Here is a 26,822-nt window from a genome sequence, read left to right as displayed (position 1 = left end):
CCATAAGATTCTCGAGTGGGTTACTTCTCTCCACTGGACCGCACCATACTGCGGTAGCCTTAGTAGCACACCTAGGGACTACGTCCGTGGAGGTTCAGTTCGACGGTGATGAATGGAAACAACTAAATCGAGATTCTGGGTATTGAAAATCAACAGGCAAAACAACTCTGCCGTGAACATATAACAAAGAAAAGTCAAAAGGGAGCATGAAATTCCTGCTGGCTACTTGGTAGCTGCCATCCACTCGGACTCCAAATCATCCAACAAAAGAGAAAGAGAGACTCCGCTAGAACAAAACATGATGCAACTGCCGTAAGCCCACCCACTATAAACTTGGACACGTCCAGAAGAGCACACTCCATCAGCCATACACATCGACCTGGGAATTACTCCCACTAGCACGAGACTTGGCTTGCTCATTAATGGCTCTCATCTTCCGGACGGCACGGCCGAAATCGAGCTTTGCATATTCCTCGGGCATATGCTCCCCGCTGTATATGCAAAGCACCCGCATGCCAGGCTTGTAGGATAGCCCGCTGAGAAGCTTGGGGGTGATCAAGAAGTATTGACCACCACCGCCGCCGCCGACAGGGTTGCCATTCTCGTCGACCGCACCTTCACCGTCGGAGTCGCAGGCGATATCGACCAAGCGGCCGTGTACCATGCGTTCGTTCCTGGGATCCATACCCTGGTTGATCTCGTCAACCACGCGGAAGGGCGACGCGGACAGTGACTGAAGTGCCATGAGGTAGAAAATGGTGCTGACGGCACGTTCACCGCCGGACTGACGATGCGAGTCAAGAATCGAGAGTTGCTCGTGTTCACGGAACTTGACGTGTATTTGGATAGACCATTGATCGAACTCGGTGCCACCAGGTTCGCCGTTCGGACCGGGTTCGGCTTCCACCTTGCCCAGGCTGACCTGTCCAGCACAGCCAATGCGCGCAAACGAGTCTCCAAAAGCATCGCTGATCTTGGCGATAAGTGCATCCAGTCTTGGCTCCCAGCGTCCCCGAACTTCCTTGATTGCAGCATCGAACTCAGCCAACTTAGTTCGGAAGTCGCTGAGTTTTAACTCCAATCTCTCGATCTGCTTTTCCCGATCCTCGAATATCTTAATGATATTGCTATTGCCCCCAACAAACAGTCGGATCTGGGCTTGTTGTGAATCGATATCGGCGTTGAGCTTATCGAGAGAATAAGTGACTTCATTTACCATGCTACGAATCGCTTCGCCGTTCGGTCGCTGCTCGAGATCATCAAAGACTTCCGTGGCCCGTTTTAACATTGCGCGACCCCTGTCACGACGTTCTTTGACTTCATCACGGAGCTGTTTCACTTCTCGAGCCTTCTGCTCTAGCATCTGTTTGTAACCTGCATGTTTGTCCTCGAGGGTCTGGTGATCCGATTTGGCCTCTAGGTGCCAGACTTCAACTTTGACGAGCTCCTCACAAGCATGTCGAAGCGCCTCAGCAGCGTCCTGAATAGTAACTCAGTATTGACGTGGAAACCATAGACCAGGAAGAATCTTACCGCATATTCAAGCGCCGCCTCCGCCTTTTGAATAGCAAGCCCATCCTGCTCATCACGATACCCAGCCACTTTTTCTCTCACAGCCGCGAAAAGCTCCTGGAGACTCTTCACCTTGGATTCTTCTTGACCTACAGCATAGTCAGTTAACACGAGTCGAACGATTCAATGGATGGCGATTAGTCATACTGATTTTCTGGGGGATAGCAAGCCACTCTGTGTGAGCAGATTGTTTCGTAGCTTTTTCTCTCTCGGTTGTTTCCTGTGAGAGCGGTCAGTAAAAGCCCAATATCTGTCAAACTCTCGATCTTTCATCATACAATTGCTCTGTCAATCTCCTTGTGAGAGTTTCTCAAGTTCTCCAACTCCTTTCTGAAAGCTTGAATTCTTTGTTCAACTTCTTCCTTTTCCTCCCTCCAATTCCCAATATTCTGGAGAAGAGTTTGTTTGATAGACGTGTCGATGGGCTGTGATGTCCAGAACTTGGCAGTCCCAACCACCTTGATGCTAGTAGAAGAAGCGTTATACTCTGCACGGTAGTTGGTTTGATACATCTGAGACCCAGCCACAAATATGGCGATTTTTTTCCTGCGCAGCTCATCGACCTCTGCCTGTTCACCCCTAAACTGACTGAGCCCGATGGGGGTTTGACTGAAGCGGTTCTCCATGCAAAGAGTGGCAATGACGGGATCAGGTCCGCTGATAAAGTCCTTCGCCCAGCCATCAAATCCCAGCTGCCGGAGTTCCTGGTCCGATACTGGGGGTGGGGGATAGTCGCGAGAGGGACTCGTTTTGATAGTGATGTCGTGAAGTTTCATTTGTCCCATCAGATGTTGTTGCAAAGTTCGGAAGTCCTTTTTGGTTTGGACCGTGAACGCCAGGCAGTCGTTCTTATTAAGAAGAGTCTCAATGGCATCGGCATACTTGGGATCTGTGATCGAGCAAGTCACGATTGGAGGACCGATAACTGGCTTCTCGAATTTGTCCTGATTGGTTTTGACCCATCGATAAGCTTTGAGTGTCTCCAGAGATACCTGCTGCAGTCTTGCTTCCTGCTGGCCCATCTGGGAATCCAGACTTCGCAGCTGTGTCTCGGCCTCTTCGATGTGGCTCTCCAACTCTTTCCTTTTTTCCTCGACTGGGATTCGCTCTTGCTTAATCGCAGTCGCTTTGGTCTCGAGCTCCCGCTGTTCAAGTCTTTTCTCGCGCTAAGGGCAGATATCAGATATAAGTACGAGTCATTGGATTTTTTGCCTCGTCAAAGAATGGAAACTTACCAGAAGGTCGTTGTAGTAAGTTGCATCAAATTCGGAAACATCTTCCTCTAATGAACGCTTCAGCCTGTTAACTTTTTGCTGCGCCTGGGTCGCCTCGGATTTATGCTTCTGCGAACTCTTCTTCTCGGCCGCTATTTGACCATCCAGGTCATTCATGGAATTTTGCAGGTTCTCCAGCTTTTGCGCACAAGCTGAGGCTTCCTTGGCTAATTGCTCAGCACGCTCTCTGCGGTGTGCCCGGACGCTGCTGATCTGTTCGACATAGCTCTTCTTGGCAGTGACTGCATGCATGACAGGTTCGAGTTCGGCCTTGAGTTGCCGCTCCTCTTGTTCAACTTGAGCTTTCCTCTCTCTGACCTCCTCAAATTTTTTGTGGGCCTCCCTGTACTCCAAAACCGGCCGACAGAGCTCCAAAACCTGCATCTTCTCCTGAGCCTCGGCCAACTGCCGCATGTTCTCGACCTCTGCTCTTTGCTGTTCTTGCCGACCTTTGAGATTTGCCAGAGTCTCATTGTCACCCCGGTTCTCAAGCTCCAGTTGCTTTTGCTGTTGACGGAGACCCTTGAGGTGATCATGCCATGCAGTCATCTCCGGCTCGGCTGCAGCTCTTTGAGTGGAATGAAGAAGTTCGACGGGAGAAAGCGCGGCAAACTCAGCAACTTTGTCCTGAGGAAGGAATTGGCAGAGGTTGTCCACTTGAATGGCGAATGACTGCACGAATTTCAGGACTTGTTTTGAACTAGCACTCTTTCCATTGATGGTGAATGAGCTTTTGTTTCCGTCACGTTTGATGTTTCGACATATGACGGGATTCGAGGGAAGCTTCGGTGGGCCTGCGAGTTCAATTTCTATTTTGGCTTCCGCACAGCCGTGTTTCACGAATTCGCCAAGATCCTTTGCTCGTCCGAGATGCTATTGATTGAAAAGAAGTATTTCGTGTCAGCCAACTGTGAAGACATCCACGCGGGGTAGAAGGCCATACCTGAGGGCCCCAACCGAGACCAAGGCAGATTGCGCAGACCAAGGTACTCTTGCCTGTGCCGTTCGGGCCAATAACCATATTCAGCTTCGGGCCTGGATGGAACTCAGCGGACGTATAAGTCACGAAATTCGCGACTTTGATTCGAACGATCGCCCCAGGTTTGTAGCCACCGGGCCCGATTCCAAGGTGGGCTTGGGGCCGCGGCGCGGAGGGCTGGCTCGATTCTCGACTTCCGTCCGCATCGTTTTGGGTATCCTCATTCTCCTCACTTTCATCACCTTCACTCTCAGATTCTTCTTCGGTAGGGTTTAGACGAGGGCGTTTGCTGTTGGATGCGGGAGTCGCGTTGACAGAGTCGGAACTGTCGCTGTCGTCTCCACTCTCATTTCGAGATCGACGGCGAGGCACCACGCTGTGACGCAGGCTGAGAGAAGACATTGTATCAGTGGAGTGGAGGTGAGGCCATCAGAAGGTGCATGGCCATGTCCATTGATAAAGTTGAGATCTCATACGCGAAGAGGGGGAAGACGCGTCTTTGTGGCCGATCAATACCAAGGCCTATCTGGGTAGGCGGTGAAGTCGGGGATTTCTTTGTTGCAGCAACTACGAGACAAAGAGACAGACGTTAATCTAAAGGACCAATTCTCACATTCGCATCGGAAGATGCCCTCACCTCAAAATGTACGCCGACTGGTCTTGACAGTCGCTGTGACATCGATCACGATTGCTAGCTCGCTATATGGAGCGGGATTAAAGACGAAAGAGGAGATCGCGGAGGTAAGTTCGAAGACCGGCTCTGCCGCAGCCCCGTGTCTTGAAGCAGGCATACCCAGCAAATGAAAGGCTTGAAGCCAAGATTACCTAGATCTTTTCGGATTCTAACATAATATCTTCAATTGCCTGTTTAGACCACGCGAAAACGCCAAGAATCCACCTTTGATGAGCAACTCAAAGCCCTTCAGGGCATGCGCTCCAACCTGACTGCCCGCAAAGGCATACTGGAGGGGCAGATCCGGGACTTGGATGCCAAAATGGAGGAAAAGAGACAACGTGCTGCATTGGGCAAGGATAAGGAGCAACAAGAAGAAGGACGACGGTGATTTTGGCGATGCATGTTTGCCACCTGAGACATGCAATCATCACGGACATTGAGGTTATAAGGCCTCACATAATCTGCCAATATGGGCCTACTGAGCTCATTCGGTCATGACCGGCCGGGCCCTCAAGGAGGATTTGAGGGCATTTGGCGGTTCCAAGCCCTCGCTCACCCTTACGGGAACCACTGCGAGCTCAACGGAGATCCCGGTCAAGACAAACCTGTCGACGGCTTTGAGCCATCAACCCATCTGCTCATGGAAAGAAGCAAGATCTTTCGACCAGCGGGTAGTCTCTGCAACTTCTGAGAAGCTGTCTATCTATGTGCTCAAAGAATCGAGCTTTGTTGTCGACATACTCCGTTTGGGTTGATGTGATATTGAACCTTCTTGCACATATCCCGCTGCAAGTTCCAATTTACGCGTGGGCAAAGTGCAGGTCACTGTTTACTATTGGGACCCCTGGTCTGATCTGAATGTATAATACAGCATAATGCAACCAACCTGTATATCTATTTTGACTGCTTTGTATGTAATCGATGTGTATGTGCAAAACTCACGTTGCTCCTGATGCCAGGTCTTTGTAAATCACGGTCATAAGATCGTAGGACAGATAGGTCATAAAATCAATCTGGACAGGTAGCTTACGCATCCAGGTTCAATCTCTCTAGGAGGGCATCCAGCTTCTCCAACAGAATCTGGTAGTTCATCGCGTCCTCGTCAAATTCGTCCTCAACGATTGCACCATCCAATGTCCGAATCTCCCGGGTATACCCATTCGATTGCAGAGTCAGCGCATCAAGCGAAGTAGTCGCAGGCGTGGACTTGGCGACATTCATCGCCTCAACTCCTTCCGTAATCTCTCCTATATCTTCAGACTGCGCGATTGGCGGCTGCTCTTCCATCAACTCGTCAAGACCAGCATCGTCGAATCGCAATCTGAAACGCTCATTGAGGTAAAAGCGGATATCATCCAGCAACTCGATGGAATCAGTTTCCTGACGTGCCTGAATGCGAGCCGCAGACTCGTTGATCAACTCCGCGAACTCGGGCGAATCAATGTGGGCCTCCAGCCTATATGCGAGGAAGCGAGCGGCAAACTCTTCCAGACGCTGGACGCGAGTTAACCAAGCGGCTCGGATAATCGCATAAATATCGATGTCGTCTTCGTCCTTGGTACCGCGAGTCCTGGCTGCTTCAGACTGAGATACTCCACTACCCAAGGTGCTGATGACAACAGCTGCCTTGGTCTTCAACTTCTCGATGAAGAGCATGTCGGCGGCGAACAAAACGTCGACGGCTATTTCCAGAGGGAAATCTGCCCGCTCGGTGTATAAGAATGTCAAGATAATCTCTAGAACGTCCGGCGCGCAGTCAACATCGATAATGTGCAGCTGATCCTTGATGTGCGCTTCTCGGAACGAGGACGTGAACATTGCCTGGAAGAACTCCGATCGGAGGAGCATCGCCCTGTGGCAGGGAAACAACGTAGATTTTGGGACTTCGTCTGTAGCGCCGTCATCCTCGTCTGGCAGCTCATCTGCTCGCAGGAGGACATCTGCAAAGATTGCATTGTTGCGGTCCCACTTGACTTCATCAACCTTTGATGTCTCAATAACCACCCGGTTACCCAGGACATTCTCCCGGAACCACTCTTCGAACTGATCTCGGCCCTTGCCGAGCTCCACGGTCCTCCGTTGCCTCGCGCGCCGCCTATCCCCGCTGTCCAGGAGGCTATCCATAAGACTTTCGATTTCAAGGTGTTTGGAGATCTTATCGATGCCCGTGAAGACTTCGGATTCTGTGAACCCAGTGCCCGGTCCACTCCTTAATTCACGCGGAGCTTCACCCAGGTATAGATATCGGATCGCAGCAGCAAATGCTTCCGGTGGGGTCGTACTGGGGAGCTTCCATGTTGTGGTTTCTGGAGCAGGGGCAAGCTTGGCACGGAAGTAGGGAGAGCGGGCGGCCAATATGAATTTATGAAGGGCGATTTCCTGGTCGGCGACGGCGACGGTAATATCAGTTGTCACAGGGGACTCTCGAGTGAGTAACGAGGCAATATGCGCAGCAAGGGGCTGGAGTGGGTCCGTCGACTTGGAATAGTCGTACTCGAGAAGGAGGTTGCGTATCCGATCGTTCAAGGCATTGTATAAACATCTACCCAGGTCCGTTATTTAGCTTCCGAGTGGTCTAATGGTAGTGTGCGGTCAAATTTACCTTTCTCCTTGAAACGTATCTCGCTCACATAGTGCGCCTGATTCAAGTAATAGTTGCGCGACTTCATAGTGTCCGCATAGACTGGCCTGTCGAAAAATATATATCGATTACTAATGTTGTTCAAGCATGAATGGAATGGGTAAAGAGGGTAAATGATAGACTGTATATTTTCTCTCGTAGCACTCACCAGGATCAATGGCGTATAATCATACAAATCGCGAGCGTTCACATTGACGCCCTCGGTGATTTTCTCCTGGCAGACTTTCAGATCGCCCCTCCGGCAAGCACTGCAAAGTTCACGGAATGGCTCACTCAGGTCTAGCGGGTTGTCATCCTTGATGGTGCCTTCCTTGATCAGCTTTTTCTCATTGTGCAAGCTGATCTCCAGCTGATCCTTGCGTAAGACAGTCGTATCTGCCATGGTTTCCTCTGGACTTGATCTAGTAGCTTGCAGCTTGCCACCTCGAGGTGGGAGGAAAGTCAACAAGATGCGGGACGGAGCCGGCTTATCGATAAGATCAGGTGACGTCAGTTAGGGCATTGCCTAAGTGGTGAATGTAATGTTATTACAGCGAGTCACCAAGTTACAGGAATAGAACAACGGAATAATAAGATAATTGAGGAGGTTCATGCGAGGATTTAGATGTATACAGGGGATAATGAAACCCTTCCATTGGTACAATAGAAGTATAATTCTCAATTGGCCGAGGCAATAATCCAAGGAGATCGCCCGATGGGTCGCCGTTTTGTATGCCGTAACCGCCTTCCTTAAAGGGGCAAGCGTCATGACCCCCGTTGCACAGCAACCAGCTGCACCCAAACACTGAAGATCGCCGAACCTCTCAACCCCATACCATCTTCAACTTTTCCCTCCACCATTTCTTCAATTCACCTTACTAACAACACAGGGAAGCTTGTCGACTCTCCTCTTCCATGACCATTCCTTACCTTACATCCCTTCTCATTTCCTTTCGACACCTGTGATTCCGACTGTCCTCGGACAGTGATCTATAGCCATGGCGATTGCTTTGGCTGAGGCGGACAAGTATGAGATCTTGGAGAAGATCGGTAAGTTGTGCTACCTCAGACTGGAATGGTTGATGTAATAACTTCTGACGGATCATGTATCTTCTAGGCTGCGGCTCCTTCGGCATCATTCGCAAGGTCAAGCGGAAATCCGACGGATTCGTGAGTGGTTCCATGCTGTCGCAGGTTCCTTGTGCTGGACATAACTAACTGGATGTAGATACTATGCCGGAAGGAGATCAATTATATCAAGATGTCTCAGAAGGAGCGCGAACAACTCACGGCGGAATTCAATATCCTGAGCTCTCTCCGACACCCGAACATTGTGGCCTACTACCACCGTGAACACCTCAAAGCAAGCCAAGACTTGTACCTCTACATGGAATACTGCGGTGGTGGAGACTTGAGCATGGTTATCAAGAATCTCAAGAAGGCGAACAGGTTGGCGGAGGAGGAATTCGTCTGGCGCATTCTGTCACAATTGGTCACTGCCTTGTACAGGTGTCACTATGGAGCGGACCCTGCGGAAGTTGGATCGAATATCCTCGGAGCGCCGCCAAAGCCATCCGGACTGAAGGGAAAGCAGGGACAAGTTACTATCCTGCACCGCGATCTTAAGCCCGAGAATATTTTCCTCGGTAGCGACAACACTGTGAAGCTGGGCGACTTTGGTCTGTCTAAGCAGATGCAATCCCATGATTTCGCATCCACATATGTCGGCACTCCCTTCTACATGTCCCCCGAAATTTGTGCCGCTGAGAAGTACACTCTTCGATCGGACATTTGGGCGGTCGGGTGCATCATTTATGAGCTTTGCGCGAAGGAGCCTCCCTTCAATGCGCGCACCCATATTCAACTAGTGCAAAAGATCCGCGAGGGAAAATACGCATCTCTCCCAGACTACTACTCGCCGGAATTGAAGAATGTTATTGGCAGTTGCTTACGCGTTAACCCCGACAACCGCCCTGACACGGCCGCCTTGATCAACCTTCCTATCATTCGTCTGATGCGCAAGGAGAAGGAAGTTGTGGATCTTGGCAAGACCCTGCGCCGTCGCGAGGAGGTCGCCGTCCAGAAGGTCCGTGAGATGGAGCAAAGGTTGGCCAATGCGGAGAAAGACAAGCTCCAGTTCAAGACTGAGACAGAAAACACCGTTCGTCGGGAATGGGAGGTGAAGGCACGACTCGAGATTGATCGCCAGGTGCAGGGCGAATTGGACCGACTGCGCAAGCGATTTGAAGCGGAGGTGCAAGACCGCGTTTCTATCGAACTTGAGAAGCAGAAGAGACACAGCAATCCTCGAGAAGAGCTCTTCCGTGCCAGCCTTCGTCGCTCAGATTCCAGTTCGCAAGGATCATCACGGACTAGTGGTCGTGAATCTCGTTCTTCTGGTGTCGTAACCGACGACTCCGATGTTCCGTCCAGCACTGATATCAGTCAATTGTCGCTCGAGTCTCCTACATCCAATAACCGGAAGGCCAGGAAGGAAACTCGTACTCCGTTCTGCCGGTCCAAGACGGTCGTCGAGTCACCTCAGGATGTGCAAATGGCTGAGCCATCCCCTATCTCTATCGCCTCACTCTCACTTTCGCCTCGTCGCACCTCTGCTACGGGTACGTCTCGCAATATCTTTGCCGAGGCTGAGCGCCAAAAGGCAAAGTGGGAGCCCACACTCGCTTACTCCGACGATGAGGATGATACTCCTGATCTACCATCTCCTACTCGCCCTAAGGTCAAGCCCGACCCCTTCAAGGCGCCCCCTCGACCACTTCTCCGCCAGAACACCGCTGCTTTCATGCAAAAACTCAGCACTCAACCCCCTCTATTCCCTTCCAATGGATCTCGACTTCCCCAGATGTCCGGCGGCCCATCCTCCTCTCAATGTGATGGTCGTACCAACTCGAACGAAGGCCGGGCTAAATCTCCACACCGTCGCCTGTCCAAGATCCCATCATCGGCTAACCTCGCCGCCGATGCTGGATCTCCTACCCGTAAAAACTCCACGAAGCAGGCTCCCCCCAAGACCAATAACAATGTTGGTGGTGACGAGATGTTCAAGGCTGTTATGCAACGCAACATGGGTGGTCGCACCCTGGTCGAGCTTGCCCAGGCTAGAGCCGGCGGCCGCCCTATGGACGAATTCAAGCGATGCGCCAGTGACTCTCGCGCCTCTTCTCATGCCTCTAGCATGAAATCCTCGGAGCGCGAGCCGCCAGCTATCTGGGATCCTGAGCGCGACGAAATGCCCAGCCCCTTCCTCGCCCGCGGCAAGAAGGTTATCCGCAACCTCCGGTGACCTGTCTGATTTTCTTTTCTTTCTTTTGTCAATTCTTCGCATCCCATCTTGGAGCGACCTTTTTTCTCATCATGGTGTATTGGCGTTGCGGTTTCATTTTGCTGGGAAAGTCTCCCCTTGCTACTGAGACTGTCATTGTGACTTTCCATTTGATTCTTGCGCATACCTCTTTTTTCTCTTCACGGAGTTTGGCTTGCTATGCTATGGGCTCGGCAACTTTTTTTTGACCCCATACAGGCTGCGGTGTTTTTTGTGTGGTGGTGGTGTTGGTGGATTCGTCTGTTTGGTGATCACTGCCCGCTTCCCCCTGACTGACCGACTCTCTTCTACCTTTTCTTTTGTGTAACGCCGTGATGCCCTTTTCGTTAATTCACCCCGGAAGAGGAGTTCATTTGTACATTTACTGGTGTTGATCATACATACGCTGGTGATGGCTTTCTTTGTTACTAGGCTTCAGATTTCAAAGCTGATACTTGTGTTCCATCAATCTCTTTTGCCAAGTTGACCTTTCTTCTTCTACAAGGGAAGCCAGTCTTAAGCATAAGCAAGACTGCCGCAGGTGGCTGTTGCAGTACGGGGTTCGTCTGAGATATTTGCACCCTAAGGTTTGTGATATCTGACGAAAAAGGAGCTTCCAATGTAGGGAAGTCCTTGGTTGACAGCCCTGGTTATTGGTGTTTATTGATGCACCACGACCAAGCTATTGCGTGTGTTTTTTGTTGGAAATGACGACCTTTGATGCTCTCCGACACCCATAATAAGAACGACTAGGACTGTCCGGGTAGAGGGTGTAGGAACGGCCCCCCCCGTATTGAGTCAATTGCAAATTACATGGCAACACCCAGGATGACTGCACTCCAGAAGCAGTGCGAACATGAGAGGTTGGCTATATTCGTATGGTGCTACTCGAGCAATGATTAATTTGGAAACCAGGGGCGTTGCCTGCACATCGTTTCTATCCCTGCCACAAATAATTCTCTCATATATTAAGTCAGGATGTATGCATGTTTCGCCTTGAAAATAAACTTTCCTGGGTCTGGTCCCAGATCCATGGTAGATCAAACAGTATCTACCGAAATTGGGCAAGTATGTAGGCCCTGAGGATCCGACTTCCCTTATTCCAGTCAATACTATTCCTTCCTAGAATAATAGACGGAGTGGTGTTATGATACACGATTTGGGCTTTCCCTTCCATTGCACGTCCCCAACACCTCCACTTCCATCTCTCCACTTCGTCGATCTATACGTTGACCTGTAAATCCTCTTTCTATCATTGGCCTCTTCATTCGGATCTATTGACAGCTGATATCTTTGTGATTCACGATATTCGAGCCGAGCAAAGTCCTCAGCATAGATTCCAAATTCTGCAGACACTTTGATTTCTGCAATATGATTTACTCTCCATTCAAAGTCCCCATGGGACATATTCTTGGTTCGTTTTAGGCATCAAGCGACTCCACGTGCATTTTGCTAACTTTATTCCTATAGTCCTCGGCCTTGCGGCCATCAACAGTTTTCAAACAACCCAAGTCTTGGCAGCACCAATTCCCAGCGGCAACAGAACTCTAGGAGGGAGTCCTCCCAACTTGAGTAGCAATTCATTTATCGCACGCGACTTGGAAACAGCAATGCCAGTTCTAAGCCAAAAAAAGCCAAAACGCCCACTATACATCAGAAACCACCAACTGAGGAATTCTGTCATAGCAGCGCGGACTGCGACTATGGCTATGAATGTGATGATAGCGGAATGTGTGTATGGGGCTGCGACGAGAACGCAGATTGCAACCACCACGCGAGGTATGCATGCGTGAAAGACAAAAAGATCGAGGAGTGTGTGACAGTCAAGCATTCTGCCTGGGTGGATTATGGTTGGACACGCGGGGAGCTTGACAGCGGGTGCCTTTGGGCCTACCAGTGTTGTACTGGAGCCTGCCAGGAGAACAAATGCGCCCGACACCCTCGATGGTAAGTTCTCTGGGAGAGCATGAGTGTGAAGCTTTGGGTGGGTACGACATGTGAAAGATAGCCTTTTGCTGCCTTTGCGAAGTATCAAAGTCTCTGGGTTGGATTCGCTGTTAAGGTGGCTGGAGCAATCGTTCAGGGTTTTTTGCGTTTAAGATGGGCACGAAGGCTTAGGGCATTAGTGAGAAAAGGACACACACGAGAGAAAAATCAGGTGTCTGACTGAGTCCTTATAGAATTTGGAATAAAGTCTGTTTAAGAGAGTGTGAGACAGCAATGCTTCTTGAACAAGTCGAAATAAAGTGACAAGATATCGGTAAACACCCAAGACTATTTATTATTGGAGACAATATATTTGTCGATCGTGAAGGTATGGATCATAATGGAAGGTCTTCATTTCGATCGCAAAGTACCAACAAGTACCAAGTTCGCCTTCAATTTGACTAGTCGTGCTGACGAAGGATCCGAATCCAATAGTTCTGAAACGCCGATCGACATAGGCCAGTCGCACGGGGGGATGGGATTAGCCGTCCGGGAGGCTTAACCCAAATAGTCGTGATAAGACGCATTGTCTCTCCGGATCTCGACTAGCGTCATATGCACATAGTCCTTTGAACGTGTCACATTGCGCATCGATCAGGCAATCACGGCCACGACGTAACTTTTGGGACCTGAAGATCATGGATCCCGTTGGTTGAAGCCGCGCTAACCGGCCCTTGTAAAGTTTGGAATTGCTGAAGAGTGTTCCCCTGTGAATGTTCCCCTGTGAAGGCATGAGGAATAGGACAGGGTTGTGAGGAGGAGACTGCAGGTCACTTAAGTCGGCCAGAGCGCCGGTGTCCGCGGTCCTTCACTCCTAGCCCGTCTGTCTCATGCAGCCTCGATCCTACGTTGAAGAAAGTCCATTTCGGACCCCACAGCACGTGGAAACTAGAGACTAAGCGTCCTCAAACCCCTCTCCTCCCAATATTGAGCCCTTCTCAACTGCGACCGAAGCAATCCGTCGACAAAATCAAGAGCAAAGACACCCAAACGAGATTCGTGATCATGGGGTCGGAACTCGGGGTTGACCCAAACTCCAAGGAGGAGCTCAATTTGTCTCCTGTCAGCATCTGGTGGGTATGCTGGACTGGGATATGGACCGCTGTCGTTGCGCTGGGCATGGCCTATCTCATCTTTCATCGAAATTCGACCCCTCTACGACTTCGAGGCATCGGGCTTTCGCTATCTGCCGTCGTTCTCCTTCACTTATACTGGATTACTGTTCAGCTAGGATTGTTGGTCGGCTCAACGATCCCAGGAAACGCCGAATTCTGGATTATGGGCACTCTGTTGCCGTGTGGCATTGCCTTGTTCCATGCCTCCAATAGTCGCTTCATCCATGTCGCGAATCTTCAGAAGAGATATACTCGGCCTAACAGCCGTCTAGTCGGATTACCTTATGGCAACACTGCTTTTGAACCCAAGGGCAGCAGGGGCCTAATCGATCGCTTCCGCCGTCTTGACTATACTGCCAAGAGTCTCATCACTGTGGGCTTTGCAATGCTCTTTCAAGTATGTCGGATATGCGCTTCAGAACTTCATCTATTCCCAGGCTGATATCATTCTTACCGTGATCAGATATTTCTTACTGCCCTGATGTATATCGTCTCTCGGAAATGGCATAGTTCCTGGGGTATCCCCGGCACTGAGGTTCACGGGACTGCCCTGGAGCAGAAAGCCGAGATGGGTCGAGGCTGGGAGTGGTAAATACAATGGAATCTCCGAGGATTGAGATCTGGTACTTGATCGGCTGACATTCATTAGGTGGCCTGGGGTATTTTGGCAGTTCTTCTGGTCTTGGATCGTTGCCCCGGTTGTTCTTTGGAAGTCTCGCGATATCCATGATACTCAGGGCTGGCGAGTTCAAACAATTGGCTGTGCGGCTGCGAGGTAAGCTGTGTGAATGGGTTGAATGAAAGTTGCCCCTGCTGATTATTCACATAGTCTCCACGCTACTCCACTTTGGCTCATTGCTCTCTATGTTCCCGCTATGGAGGCAGTCAACAAGTACTGGCTACCTCCCCAGTGGTAAGGATGATTCTCTTGGGCCATTATTCCAGAAGCAGCTTTTCTAACTATTATCTAGGATCTGCCTATCGATTATTTTCATCCAGATATTTACGGTACTACTACCTTGTTGGGAGGTATTCCGATACCAGTCCCTTCGACAAGAGACCCTCGATTTGATTGCGGATTGGGAGTCGAAACAAAAGGATGGCCCTGATATCAAGTCTCTGAAATCAGCCACTGCAACCGTCGAGTCTATGATGTCAGGTTCAGTCAAGACAGACAGTTCCGATGAAAGCGTGATGACAATGCCCGCTCTTGAATACGTCCTCGACCGTGATCCTGCCTCCCTCCAGAACTTCTCAGCACTGCACGACTTTTCTGGAGAAAACATCGCCTTCCTCACGAGCGTAGCCCAATGGAAAGGCTCCTTACAGGATCCCTCTGATCTTGACGATGAAGAGGATATCAAAGAGATGCTACAGGAGCGGTTCAATAGCGCTTTATCTATTTACGTCGAGTTTGTCAGCGCTCACGCCGAATTCCCGATCAACCTTTGTTTCCAAGACCTCGCAAAACTTGAGAATGTCTTCGAGGTACCTGCTCGTATCATCTACGGCGACGAGCCCGAGCTGAACCAGATTGCCCCCTTCGATATGCCAAGTTTTTCCAGGCTACCTTCAGCCATGTCCTCCCACGGATCTGAGAAGGAAATCCGGGTAACAGCATCTGTGCTCCGAGACCGTGTGTGGTATTGGGGTGAAGTTCCCGAGGATTTCGTCTCCTGTGGACTCGGTGCGAATGTCTTTGATGATGCTGTGAAGGCAGTCAAGTATCTCGTCCTCACCAACACGTGGCCAAGATTCGTGAGAAGTCGAAGCACCACCTGTCGGTTACCGTTTACTACTGGATGCGGCTTTGATGTTGAGCTTGCACGAGCGCAGCAAGTGAGGTGAAGGCAAAAATCTTAGAGGAGGATCTTGCTCACGAATGTTATTCTAATGTACATAATAAGCCTGAAGCTTTTACCAATTCATATACCCTATTTTCGTTTTCCAAACCTTCGCTGGGAAGTTGTAATGGCTAGAGGTTGAATCGAAGCGTGCGATTGTGACCGTACGTTGATAGGGATCGTGTCTGATACATATTTCTGGTTCGCAATCATCCTGATGGCATGTTGCATGCTCTCATATACAAGCAATTTTGATGATTCTGATCTGGCTCAAAATCTAGACACTTCACTCCATTTCAGTAAAAGATCACGATTGAGGCTTGGCACCATCGTTCTGTTGGATGTATGACGTCATCTTTCAATGAGAAGACAACACGAGTCTGTACATAACTAATATACACACTCAATGTTTTCAAGCAATTAGACATTGAATAAACCAGGAGCGTTATTAGATAAAATAAATCGAAAAGATGGAGCTTGTGCAAAGTCCTAGGGGGTGTCTCGTCAGCATTAGACTTTGGCCCTTGTAGATCTTAATCCCGTCTAATCTTTGGGTTGTTTCTATCGACCCACTTGGATCTGAAAATAGGAGATAGCCCAAAGAATGGCCCTCCAAGATTATTTAGTACCAATATTGGGTTAATCTTCTATAAGAATAACGCCATTACCCTACGACTGTTGAGATGTCACTAAGATTCTGCTGCTGCCAGAATGAAAGTCGACCAGCATTCCTCGGAATATGAGGAGGTGTATCCCCTACACAAGCTTGACGACATCGAGGGATTTCGCAATAATGTCATATGGATGGTGCGATTTAATGATGTGCTTGACGCGGAGAAGTTGGCCGACTCATTATCAAGGCTGTTGGAGATCGGAGATTGGAAAAAACTCGGTGGACAATTGAGGTTCAAGGTACATACAAAGCTGAGCATGCAATCACACCTATCAATTTAGAAGAAATCCAGTTAATCTCGACAAGGCGGATGGAAAACTGGAAGTTCACTTCCAAAAGTCATCGACGCCTGGCTCACGAAATGTATTTTTCACCCACGATTCTTACGAGATGCGAATTCAAGACCATCATGTGGCTCGTCGGTTACCAAATGCGACAGATGGACCATCGACTCACCTTATTTCCGAGGACTTTCGGCCTTTTATCGCTCGCCCGAATTTTCCGACCTTTGAGCAATCGGTACGACAAAATGAGCCTCAAATTTCGCTCCATGTCACCTCTTTCAAAGATGCGACGCTCGTCGCTCTTTCATGGCCGCATGTGTTGATGGATGCATCGGCGGGAAAGGCCCTCTTGTCTGGGTGGTCGGCAGTATTAGCGGGGCGTGAAGGTGATGTTCCTGTGGTAATAGGTGCACGAGATGACATTCTCTTGCAAGCGGCGATGGAAGACAAGGCGGTGACTAGCAAGGAGTTCAAGCTTGAAAAGAATCGGCTAACTGGAGTCAAGCTGCTTGTCTTTTCATTGCGATGTTTGTGGGACAAGTTTTGGAATCCTCCTCGACAACAGCGAACGGTGTTCATACCCGGAGCTGTTCTCGACAAGCTCAAAGCGGATGTCCGCCAAGAGATCACAGAAGAAAGCCAGAGCAGCCAGAATGTGCCTTTCGTCAGTGAAGGCGACATATTGATATCATGGATCTGTCAAGCAGCCGCATCTACCATGTCGAAACCTCGCCCACTGGCTATCATGAGCTTCCTCGACGTTCGTTCTCGGATCCCTGAGATACGCAAATCGGCAGGGGTATTCTTACAAAACATGGTCCTTTCGACTTACGCGTTCATTTCCCCTCAGACTGCCACAAGCTCTATTGGAGCTGTTGCAGTGAGCCATCGCCAACATTTCGCCGAGCAATCGACCGACGCACAAACTCTCTCCTTTTTGAAGAGTGTTTATCGAGATATCGACGCAACGAAGAAGCCTAGACTCATTTTCGGCGAGCCAAATTCCGTGCCATTCTTGATCAACAACGTGAGCAAGGCAGAGTTGATTAAACTTGTTGATTTTAGCCCAGCTGTTCTTCGTCAAGGTGAGAGCTTAGAGACCAGGAAAAACCCTATTGGAACTATGGTCACGTACTGGAATGAAGGGCTTGAGCGAGGCTGGAGTGGTTTCAATGTTTGTTGGATGCAAGGAAGAGACCACGATGGGAATTTTTGGATGATGGCAAACCTTCTGCCTCGGACATGGGCGAAATTGGAGGAGGATTTACGGCGATTGCATGAGGAAAATCTTTTGGATTCAGGCAAGGAAAGTTTCTGATCTGCTGTTGTCACCTTGCCCGCGGATAACCCAGAATTGTTCTCTTGATACGATCCCTGGTGCAAACTGGCCGAATCACACTATATTTGCGGATACAATTTCTACGCTGTTTAAGCCTTGACCCAGTGTCGGAATTTTCATTTTGTTCATTGATAGATAATTATTTGATCAGACCGTTTCTGCTGTCTTCAGATACCCAAGGACCTTCTCCACGAGGAACTCCCGAGGCTTAGCTTGGTCATCGTTGCTCAATGCATGAGATGCCCCAGGGATGATACCGCTGTGCTTCTGATCCCAAATCTCATATTTGCCATTGTGATCCGTGATACCCCTCCATCTCGCCAACAACTTCTCCTTGTCAATCCATTCCGGAACAGCTTGATCCGCGCCCGAAAACAGGACCATCAATTTGTGCTTGAGCAGCCCGCGCTCATTAATCATTCCAAACGTTGTCTTTAGTTGCTCGTCGCTCAGATCAGAGCTGAAAAGGTCATCCTCGCCCGGTGACTGAGGGCTGTCAGGGCTGATCAGACTCAAGAGTCTGCGACAGCTGATTGCGGTATTGGACGGGTAGATATGGGATGTCATCCACAGGGGGAGCATTGTATCATGAGGTTCGCCCTTTGCGACAGATTCCTTTGCCATTGCGACCATCTTCTCGTAGATTGGCCGGATTTCATCGCCCGTCTTGCCACCAATTCCTTCGCTCAACACCCATTGCACGGCTTCTCGGTCAGACACGGGTGCTTGCATGATTGCGCCGTCAAGTGGCATGCGGAGAATGTGCTCGAGATCTGGATCGAAGGCTGGGGTGCTTGTGTGAGGGTTGGGCCGAGACAAGTAGTGCACCACACACTGACTGCCGGTTGAATGACCCATCAGGACAATCTTGCCGTTGCCGAATTTGGACGTCTTATATTCTTTGATATAATTCAAACATTGCGCAATCTCATCCGTGTCTCGGTCGAGGTGCCCAAGACCCCAGGATTGATACGAGGATGTGAGGTTGAGAGTGAAAAGGGACCATTCTGTGGGCTGGAGAGCGCGGACAAGATCGGCCATATAGGAGGTAGTCGCAAGGCCATCACCGAGGCCACCGACAAAGAGAATGCTGTGAGGTTGACGAGCGGCAGTGGATGTGTATTCAAAAGTGACAAGAGTCTCGGTCTAGGTAGCCCGTGCGTCAGTAAACTTGTCAATTGCGCTTGAAAGAAGACGGTAACATACGTAATGATGCAAAATGCCAGGAAGGCCACCCTTGGGCCAGAACCTGGAGTACATATTGACGTTGAGTTGCAGATACAAGAGACCAGCAGATGTGAGCGAATCGAGATTGTTGGAGAAAGTCGCGATGGAAACTCAGGTCAATGGCACGTGTGGCACGTGGTTGCTTACGAAACAATCTTGTTATCAGATGGATTTTGCGTCACTCCGAAGTCGGTTTCAAAATATCTCCGCAATTGGGATTTCTGTTGCAACTGAGTGATATTATTTATTGTGCGATACCATAAAAGAACCACCTTCTAGCCCGGTAATTGTCGGGTAAAAAGGACCCGCTCGAGGCGACGATGTTTGACTCGTTGAGATCGGAATATTTTGCTCAGCCGAGATGCCAAGGCCTAACATTTCTGCTCCAAAGTTCAGACCAAAAATTGCCCCTCGTGCAACTCATTGGTGGGTAGAGAAGGAGGGCGTAAATTATCAGATGAAAAAAATTATCAATCAGCACGCGGGACGCTCGGGCAGCATTTGGTAATTTCTGTTCCATGGAACGCAGAGAACAAGGTGTACGGTAATATTGGTATTGTAAGTATTCACCAGGTGGATCTTGATACCGTTGTACAGTATCTTCCAAGGCCCATCGAAATATCTTTTCTTCTCTTCGCAGTGTCACTGCCAAATTTTAACAATGTACCGGTAGCGCATTGGCTTTTCTACGCCTTACGCGCCCTACCGGAGAAACAATAAGTCACCGGATCTGATTAGATTTGTGGATGCAGTATTCCAGGATCAGATTAGATGACGTCCCCGAAGGTCTGCTCCGGCCTAGACTGATGGGTCGAAGAGAATATGTAGCAGCGGAAATTGCCGCCAGGGAATGGGGGTAAATTAGGAGAATCTGCAACTGAAATTTCGTGCTTTTCACTGTGTTAAAGGTTGCTTTGGTGAAATTGCCCTACTCGCTCCTGCCTGTCTATTGAGGATGCTGTTGGACAACCGTCATGCATATTGGAAAAAAAGTCCCTTCCAATCATCGGGAACAGGGGACTCGAAGGATATAGGTTATGCCCAAAAGGACCAAGTAGACTGTCGTAGCACTGCAACCCAACCTCCTTGGTTCAATCCAAGACACCGAGTGGATAGAACTTGCAACTTCGAACTTGGCAGTGGAGTTGCCCTGTCGGAGTTATGTATCGTATGCGTACGGAGCGTGAAATTCTACCGTATCAAATGCGGTATCGTGACCATACATGGAAATACAAGGTACTACTAGTTTCAGACATCCACACCACTACGTTCTGTATCTATACAACCTCAGTAATCATTCTTGCTTCGCGGCAAGCTCGCCAGTGGAGACAAATTTTGGGCACAAGTGTGGGATCGGACCATCTCGGCTTCACTCGGTCGCGATCCGTGATTCCCTTTCAAAATAATCCAGTTGCGCCAGGATTCAGCGACAACCGCAAGCAAGCAGCTCGCGTCGTCACGATGGGCTTCATACACATTGACGATTTACCGAGCCAGTATGAGCAACCGAGCGAGAGCGCTGTGGTACAGGCTAAGGACCAGCTAAATAGTACCGGCGCTAGATCATTTAAGGTCGCGGGGCTTGTCTCTGATCAAGTGTCCACGCCAACATGCATGAAGGAAGAGATTGTGCTTTTGTCCTGGCTCATAGTTCTTCTGCGAACCAGAGAAGATGGACGTGTTAGCTATGAGTGGGCATATCAGAGCCAGGGAGATTCATCAAATGGTGGAGGGGCAAACAAGCTTTCGACCGACGAAGTACTCCCTAACTTGCAAGATAATGTGGGAGAGACCCTGACTTCGATTTCTCGTCACATTGAGAATGCGAAGGGAAGCCTGAAAACAGCAGGATCCAGGGCTTCATCACTTCTGCTAAGCACTGGTTCTCTGTCAGAGTGCTCGGATGGCACTAATAACGATGTATGTGAATACATCAGACGTTGTATTTGACGAGAGTGTGTGACTGACCAGTCGAGTACAGGGTGTGCTCAAGATTCAAGTTTCCGTGCAGAATGGAGACCTCAATATCTGTCCTCTGTGGCATTCTGAAAATATTCTGCCATATACAATCACCCGACACATTGAATCGCTAGTTGATACAATTGAAATGTGTATCTCTAGCCCCGAGAAAGCTGTCGAGGGGTGTCTTCGTGCGACAATGCATGATCTTGATACATTATGGAGCTGGAATAATGAGCTTCCACCAACATATGACTTCTGTATGCACGAGATGATCTCAGAGCGTGCCCGAGAATTCCCCGACAAAGAGGCTATTCTATCCTGGGATGGTGCTTTAACATACAGCGAGATCGATCGCTACTCAACAGTGCTCGCGTCTACGCTTCGCGAAGCGGGGGTCGTACTCCATGACTTCATACCTCTTTGCTTTGAGAAGTCAAGGTGGACGATCGTCGCTGTACTTGCCGTGATGAAGGCCGGTGGAACTATTGTGCTCATGGATCCCACGCTACCACTCGCCCGGCTTCAGAACATGGCTAAGCAGGTGAATGCAAAGACAATGGTGTCATCTGGAAACCAAAAGGTCTTGGCATCGTCTATTCTACCAGACGGACAGAGATTTATCGTGGAAGCAGACACCTTTTCGCATATCTCGACTTCTCAAGTGTTACCTGAGCTTCCACCTGTACCGGCTTCAGCCTTGATGTACATCATTTTCACGTCTGGAAGTACAGGCACACCCAAGGGCGTCAAAATTTCCCACAGCACCTATACCAGTAGTGCCATTCCACGAGCGAAAGCAGTGGGATACACAAGCACTTCCCGAGTTCTCGACTTTGCGTCATACGCCTTTGATGTCAGCATTGACAGTATGCTGCTGACTTTGGGGAATGGTGGCTGCCTTTGTATTCCCTCAGATGAGGATCGGTTGAATGACATTAACGAAGTCATTCGGAAGATGAGAATCAACTACGCTGGTATCACTCCTTCTATGGCTCGAATTTTGGATGCAGATGTTATCAAATCGCTGGATATCCTGGGTCTGGGTGGCGAAGCTGCTTCAGCAAGAGATGTGACTGTCTGGGGTCAAGATACCAGAATTGTCATCGGGTACGGTCCCTGCGAATGTACCATCGGATGTACTATCAACAGCAGTGCTGCGACTGGCAGAGACTATATTTCCATCGGACCTGGCAATGGTGCGGCTATGTGGATCGTCGACCCCAATGATCATGAAGTATTGATGCCGGTTGGAGCCGTTGGTGAGCTTCTTGTTGAAGGTCCCATCGTTGGACAGGGCTATTTGAACGACCCCGACAAGACTGCAGCTGCATTCATTCATGACCCCTCATGGCTTGTGGCTGGTCACAAGGGATACGCTGGCAGGCAGGGTCGTCTGTACAAGACCGGAGATCTCGGTGTATATGATCCCGATGGCTCTGGAGGCATCGTGTTCGTAGGTCGCAAGGATACCCAAGTCAAGCTACGCGGGCAGCGTGTGGAACTCGGAGAAATTGAAAGTCAACTCAATGCCAGACTGCCCTCGGAAGCAACCGTGATTGCTGAGGTTATTGTACCCCAAGGAGCTGGGGGTCAATCTACTCTTGTTGCGTTTGTTTCCTTCAAATCAGCCAAGGGACAAGAGCACCTGGGAATTCAGTCAGCCGAGCTCGCTCCTGAACAAAGCCAATCCCTGTCCGATGCCAATGCAGATATATCAAAGGTCCTGCCTCGGTACATGGTTCCAACGGCTTATATTCCCGTCAATTACATTCCCACGTTGATCTCGGGAAAGACCGACCGCAAGCGACTTCGCCAATTCGGTACTACCGTCGACTTGCGAGAGCTGGACCAACGCACTGGGAACGCCGTCTCTCGGGAATTGACCGAACTTGAGCAACGCCTAAGACAAGCATGGGGCGTGGCATTGAAACTGGAGGCGGAGAACATCCGGCTTGAGGATAACTTCTTTGCGCTCGGTGGCGACTCATTGGCTGCAATGCGTCTTGTTTCCATCTGCAGAGACCAAGGCCTTGATCTCTCTGTGACTAGCACTTTCGGCAACCCTACCCTTTCGGCCATGGCTGAAGTTGTCAAGATTTGTGACGGGCAAGTCCGATCTGAAGTTGCTGCGTTCTCTATGATCACTCAAGCCGTTGAAAGTGCATCCATCGAGGCGTCACAGGCCTGTGGGGTTGATCGAGATGCTGTTGAGGATATCTACCCGTCTACGCCAACGCAAGAATCTCTGTTCACCTTCTCGCTCAAATCGGTCAAAGCATATGTTGCTCAAAGAGTTGCTTGCATTCCAACACACGTTAGTCTCGATACCTGGAAGAAAGCATGGGAAGACGTGATTGAGGCAAGCCCAATCCTGCGCAGCCGCTTGGTTCAACTTCAAGACCCAGGCCTTCAGCAAGTGGTGCTGAAAGTAGGCGTCGATTGGAAGCACTCCACCAACCTTGACCAATACCTCGAAGATGATCGCAGTGAAAAGATGCAGCTTGGACAGAATCTCGCCCGATATGCTATTGTTGACAATTCCATCGATGGTAAGCGTTACATGGTTTGGACGGTACACCACGTTCTTTATGATGGATGGTCGGAGCCTGTCATTCTTGAAAAGGTTCGCAATGCGTTGGGGTGTCAAAAGATTGAGATGCAGGCACATATGAAGGACTTTGTAAAGTTTGTGCGGGATACCGATGAAGTCGCCATGCATGATTTCTGGCGACAGGAGTTGAACGGTGCTGTTGGACCCCAGTTCCCGCGCCTCCCATACCGAGACTATTTGCCTACTCCCAACGGCTTGGTTGAGCGTATAATTCCCTTTGAGGCTGGTGCTGGGTCACCTTTTACGCTGGCCACTTTCATTCGGGGTGCGTGGGCTCTTGTCGCATCTCAATACACGCGCAGTGACGACGTGGTGTTTGGAGAGACGCTCACTGGTCGTGACATTTCGCTTCCGGGAGTTGAAGGCATTGTTGGCCCGCTCATTGCAACCGTCCCAATTCGCATTCATGTCAGTCGCAACAGCACTGTAGAGTTATATCTGCAGGCTGTGCAGCAGGGTATCCTTGCACGGACTCCCTACCAGCACATGGGAATGCAGAACATCCGAAAGGTCAGCCGCGATGCTCAGCATGCATGCGAAGCTGGCACTGGTCTGGTAGTTCAGCCGGAGCCGGAGTACGAAGGCAGCGACCTTGGCTTCGAATATGGCGATGTTGTCCGCGAGGCCCTTCACTTCAATCCTTATCCCCTCATGCTGGCTTGCGGTATCCGGAAAGGGGGCTTCAGAGTCTGTGCAAGCTTTGACAGCGGTTTAGTCAGTGTGTCACAAATGGAGCGAGTTCTGGCTCAGCTTGAAGTGGCTTGCTCCCAGCTGGCAAAGGACCTTTCCAGGAAGGTTGATGAGATATCTTGCCTCCCCGAGGAAGAGTTGACACAAATCTGGCGACACAATCAGACTGCTCCTTTGTCCCGGGATGAAGCATCAGGAAAGCTTCGAGCCAGGGAAGATATTAAGCAAGGATCAGTGTACCCTCCATCGGTAGTCCACTGGGTATGTGATCCACGAAATCCCTCGCTGTTGTCACCCATTGGTTGCCCCGGTGAGCTTTGGTTGGAAGGGGCCTGCCTTTCAGGCGAGACTGCGGAGTCCCCAGCGTGGCTCCTAGCTGGAAGCTCGGAGGTTACTGGTCGATCAGGAAATATGCAACCAACTGGCGACATTGTTCAACAACAAGAAGATGGCAGCCTGGTGTTTGTCGGTCGCAAAGAAAATATTGTCCCAGTGCAGGGACATGCGGTGGATATCGCGGATCTTGAAACTCATTTCTCAAGATACCTCCCATCCTCAATCCGCGCGGCTGCAGCCGCCTTCCAGTCATCGCAGGGCGAGTCAGACCAGGTATCAGAGCTGCAGCTGGCCGTGTTTGTGGAAAGCCAGCCTTCCGAGGGCGACAATGTGGAGCTCATCCTGGAGAACCATGATATTGTCTGGGACGCTTCGGATCCGCAGAGCCTGAAGACGACTGTTTGCGCTTCAGCACCTGTCGTCCTCGTCGTAGCACTGAAGCGACTCGACAAATTCTTCAGAGATTCACTCCCCACTCACATGATGCCTTCTGTTTACATTGTGGTTGATAAGTTGCCGACGAACCATAACCTGTTGAACCAGCTTGCCTCGAAGATCCCGGGTCCAGTGCTTGACCAGGTACACGAAGGCCTACAAGAGGCATGGAAGAAAAGCTTGGCCCAAGCAAGTTTGACTGGCCCCGAGAATATTTTGCGATCATCCTGGGCCAAGATTCTAGGAATGCAGGCAGACCAAATCGACGTCGACGACAATTTCTTCCGTCTCGGTGGTGACTCCGTTCTGGCGATGAAGCTAGTTTCTAGTCTTCGTGCCCAAGGCCATTCCTTGACCGTCGCAGATATCTTCCAGCATATGCGTCTGGGCGATGCGGCGAAGAAGCTGAAAGTGGGACAATCACCACAGGCCAAAGTCCAGCCTTACAAGCCATTCTCTGTCTTGGGATCGATTGACGTTCAGCAATTCCTTTCTGAGGTTATTCAGCCGAAGCTTGCTCATCCAACTTTGTCTGTTCAAGATGTCTACCCTGTCACAGATACCCAAGCACTTGATGTTCGTGGAACCATTCAAATCCCCCGGACCTCCATTCAGTATAACATGTTGCATTTCGACAGTGGCATCGATCGTCAAAGATTGTTCCAGGCTTGTAGGGATCTCGTTAAGACCCACGACATTCTTCGGACTGTGTTTATCGAAGAAAACGGCACTATTTTCCAAGTTGTCTTGAACGAACTGGAGGTTGCTTTGACCACGCACCTGGCGGATCAAGATATTGATTCATTTGTCAAGGATCTCTGCGCTGAGGATGCTAATTCAGACTTCCAACTTGGCTCGCCATTCTTCAAGTTCATCCACGTTGCAGGTGATGATAGCAAGGAATGCCTCATCTTGGGCATATCCCACGCTCTATATGATGGGATGTCGCTCCCTAAGCTGCTTCAAGATTTGGAGGCACTGTATATTGGGAAGACAGTCGTCGACTATGAGCCTTTCTCCTCGTACATTGCCCGTGTCCGCGACATCCGCTTCCAAACAAAATCTCTTGGCTATTGGAGTACTTTACTCGATGGCTCATCTTTGTCTCTCCTGGATGGAACATCTTATCAGCCAGGAGACAAGGGTGTGTTCAAATCTAAGCCCGTTGAATCATGCCAACCCCTGGAGGACATTACAACTGCAAACTTGTTGACTGCAGCATGGGCTCTGCTCTTGGCTCGTCGCCTCAGCAAGACTGATGTGACTTTTGGGGGCGTTACATCCGGCCGCATGATTGATGTTGCCAACGTGGAAAATGTCGTGGGCCCATGCTACCAGCTCACCCCCATCCGCGTTCAGTTCCAGGCAGAATGGACAGCGTTGAATCTTCTGCAATTTGTTCAAAAGCAGAGTGCCGAATCTGCGGCCCACGATTTCCTTGGGTTCGAGAAAATTGCCAAGCAGTGCACTTCATGGCCATCCAACACACAATCGTTTGACTCCATTGTTCACCATCAAGACTTTGATGACTTTGACACTATGCCTTTTGCGGAAGGATCTTGCAGAGTTGAGATCTCCAATCCTCATGGCGATGCCCCGTATCCCTTCAAGGTGGTCTCTTTTGTGCGAGGTGGTAAAGTGCATGTCGGAGCCGTTGGGGCTGAAAGGGACTCAGCCCTGGTTGATGAAATCTTGGATGATCTGGCTGCAACTGTTGCTGACCTGTCGAATGGCTCTGAAGCAGTCTTGCTTGATGAGAAGGTGTTTTAGTCTGATTTGGATGTGGTGGTCATGTTTTTCTAGCATCCGGGGTAGGGTTAGCTTGACCCTGCGAAGGTGCTCTTTTTTGGTCTATAATTTTGTTAGCTTCTTTGCTT

The 26,822-nt window shown here is 49.9% G+C and overlaps 8 protein-coding genes across 8 annotated transcripts; 5 read left to right on the top strand and 3 right to left on the bottom strand.

Annotated features, from left to right (window-relative positions):
• Positions 1 to 15: 15 nt before the first annotated feature.
• On the bottom strand, positions 16 to 4,277 carry N7473_005239 (DNA repair ATPase SMC5). Its single transcript, XM_057151179.1, has 6 exons — positions 3,790 to 4,277; positions 2,808 to 3,719; positions 1,851 to 2,738; positions 1,720 to 1,792; positions 1,534 to 1,661; positions 16 to 1,480 (listed from the first exon to the last, which is right to left on the bottom strand). The coding sequence occupies exons 1-6, from the start codon at positions 4,225 to 4,227 to the stop codon at positions 362 to 364; spliced, it is 3,558 nt and encodes a 1,185-aa protein (XP_057008984.1). The 5' UTR covers positions 4,228 to 4,277; the 3' UTR covers positions 16 to 361.
• Positions 4,278 to 4,452: 175 nt separating this feature from the next.
• Positions 4,453 to 4,889, top strand: N7473_005238 (uncharacterized protein; the record flags this gene model as incomplete). Its single annotated transcript, XM_057151178.1, has 2 exons — positions 4,453 to 4,566; positions 4,698 to 4,889. 2 exons carry the CDS (start codon positions 4,453 to 4,455, stop codon positions 4,887 to 4,889), a joined length of 306 nt encoding a protein of 101 aa, XP_057008983.1.
• A 638-nt stretch (positions 4,890 to 5,527) lies between these two features.
• Positions 5,528 to 7,608, bottom strand: N7473_005237 (ankyrin repeat and BTB/POZ domain protein; the record flags this gene model as incomplete). The annotated part of the gene is made up of 3 exons (XM_057151177.1): positions 5,528 to 7,043; positions 7,104 to 7,189; positions 7,291 to 7,608. Coding segments are annotated over 3 exons (1,920 nt in total), but the record flags the coding sequence as incomplete, so codon positions are not given.
• A 511-nt stretch (positions 7,609 to 8,119) lies between these two features.
• nimA (serine/threonine protein kinase nimA) lies at positions 8,120 to 10,425 on the top strand (the record flags this gene model as incomplete). Its single annotated transcript, XM_057151176.1, has 3 exons — positions 8,120 to 8,171; positions 8,239 to 8,291; positions 8,350 to 10,425. 3 exons carry the CDS (start codon positions 8,120 to 8,122, stop codon positions 10,423 to 10,425), a joined length of 2,181 nt encoding a protein of 726 aa, XP_057008981.1.
• Positions 10,426 to 13,434: 3,009 nt separating this feature from the next.
• N7473_005235 (uncharacterized protein) lies at positions 13,435 to 15,392 on the top strand (the record flags this gene model as incomplete). The annotated part of the gene is made up of 5 exons (XM_057151175.1): positions 13,435 to 13,941; positions 14,008 to 14,132; positions 14,194 to 14,319; positions 14,374 to 14,457; positions 14,516 to 15,392. 5 exons carry the CDS (start codon positions 13,435 to 13,437, stop codon positions 15,390 to 15,392), a joined length of 1,719 nt encoding a protein of 572 aa, XP_057008980.1.
• Positions 15,393 to 16,099: 707 nt separating this feature from the next.
• Positions 16,100 to 17,663, top strand: N7473_005234 (uncharacterized protein; the record flags this gene model as incomplete). The annotated part of the gene is made up of 2 exons (XM_057151174.1): positions 16,100 to 16,300; positions 16,368 to 17,663. The coding sequence occupies 2 exons, from the start codon at positions 16,100 to 16,102 to the stop codon at positions 17,661 to 17,663; spliced, it is 1,497 nt and encodes a 498-aa protein (XP_057008979.1).
• A 168-nt stretch (positions 17,664 to 17,831) lies between these two features.
• sidJ (putative siderophore biosynthesis lipase/esterase) lies at positions 17,832 to 18,944 on the bottom strand (the record flags this gene model as incomplete). Its single annotated transcript, XM_057151173.1, has 2 exons — positions 17,832 to 18,830; positions 18,891 to 18,944. The coding sequence occupies 2 exons, from the start codon at positions 18,942 to 18,944 to the stop codon at positions 17,832 to 17,834; spliced, it is 1,053 nt and encodes a 350-aa protein (XP_057008978.1).
• Positions 18,945 to 20,372: 1,428 nt separating this feature from the next.
• Positions 20,373 to 26,715, top strand: sidD (nonribosomal peptide synthase SidD; the record flags this gene model as incomplete). The annotated part of the gene is made up of 2 exons (XM_057151172.1): positions 20,373 to 20,831; positions 20,893 to 26,715. 2 exons carry the CDS (start codon positions 20,373 to 20,375, stop codon positions 26,713 to 26,715), a joined length of 6,282 nt encoding a protein of 2,093 aa, XP_057008977.1.
• Between the last annotated feature and the right edge of the window lie 107 nt (positions 26,716 to 26,822).

Source organism: Penicillium subrubescens (assembly GCF_028828155.1).
Source record: "Penicillium subrubescens strain IBT 31985 chromosome Unknown utg000004l_segment0_segment0, whole genome shotgun sequence".
Taxonomy (NCBI): Eukaryota; Fungi; Ascomycota; class Eurotiomycetes; order Eurotiales; family Aspergillaceae; genus Penicillium; species Penicillium subrubescens.
This window is presented reverse-complemented; position numbering and strand designations above follow the sequence as displayed.

Coding starts and splice junctions, on each gene's coding strand:
- N7473_005239 (XM_057151179.1), bottom strand. CDS start 4,227: ATGTCTTCTCTCAGCCTGCGTCACAGCGTGGTGCCTCGCCGTCGATCT. Junction 3,720..3,789: donor GTCTCGGTTGGGGCCCTCAG/GTATGGCCTTCT, acceptor TTCAATCAATAG/CATCTCGGACGAGCAAAGGA. Junction 1,793..1,850: donor AGGAGATTGACAGAGCAATT/GTATGATGAAAG, acceptor CCGCTCTCACAG/GAAACAACCGAGAGAGAAAA.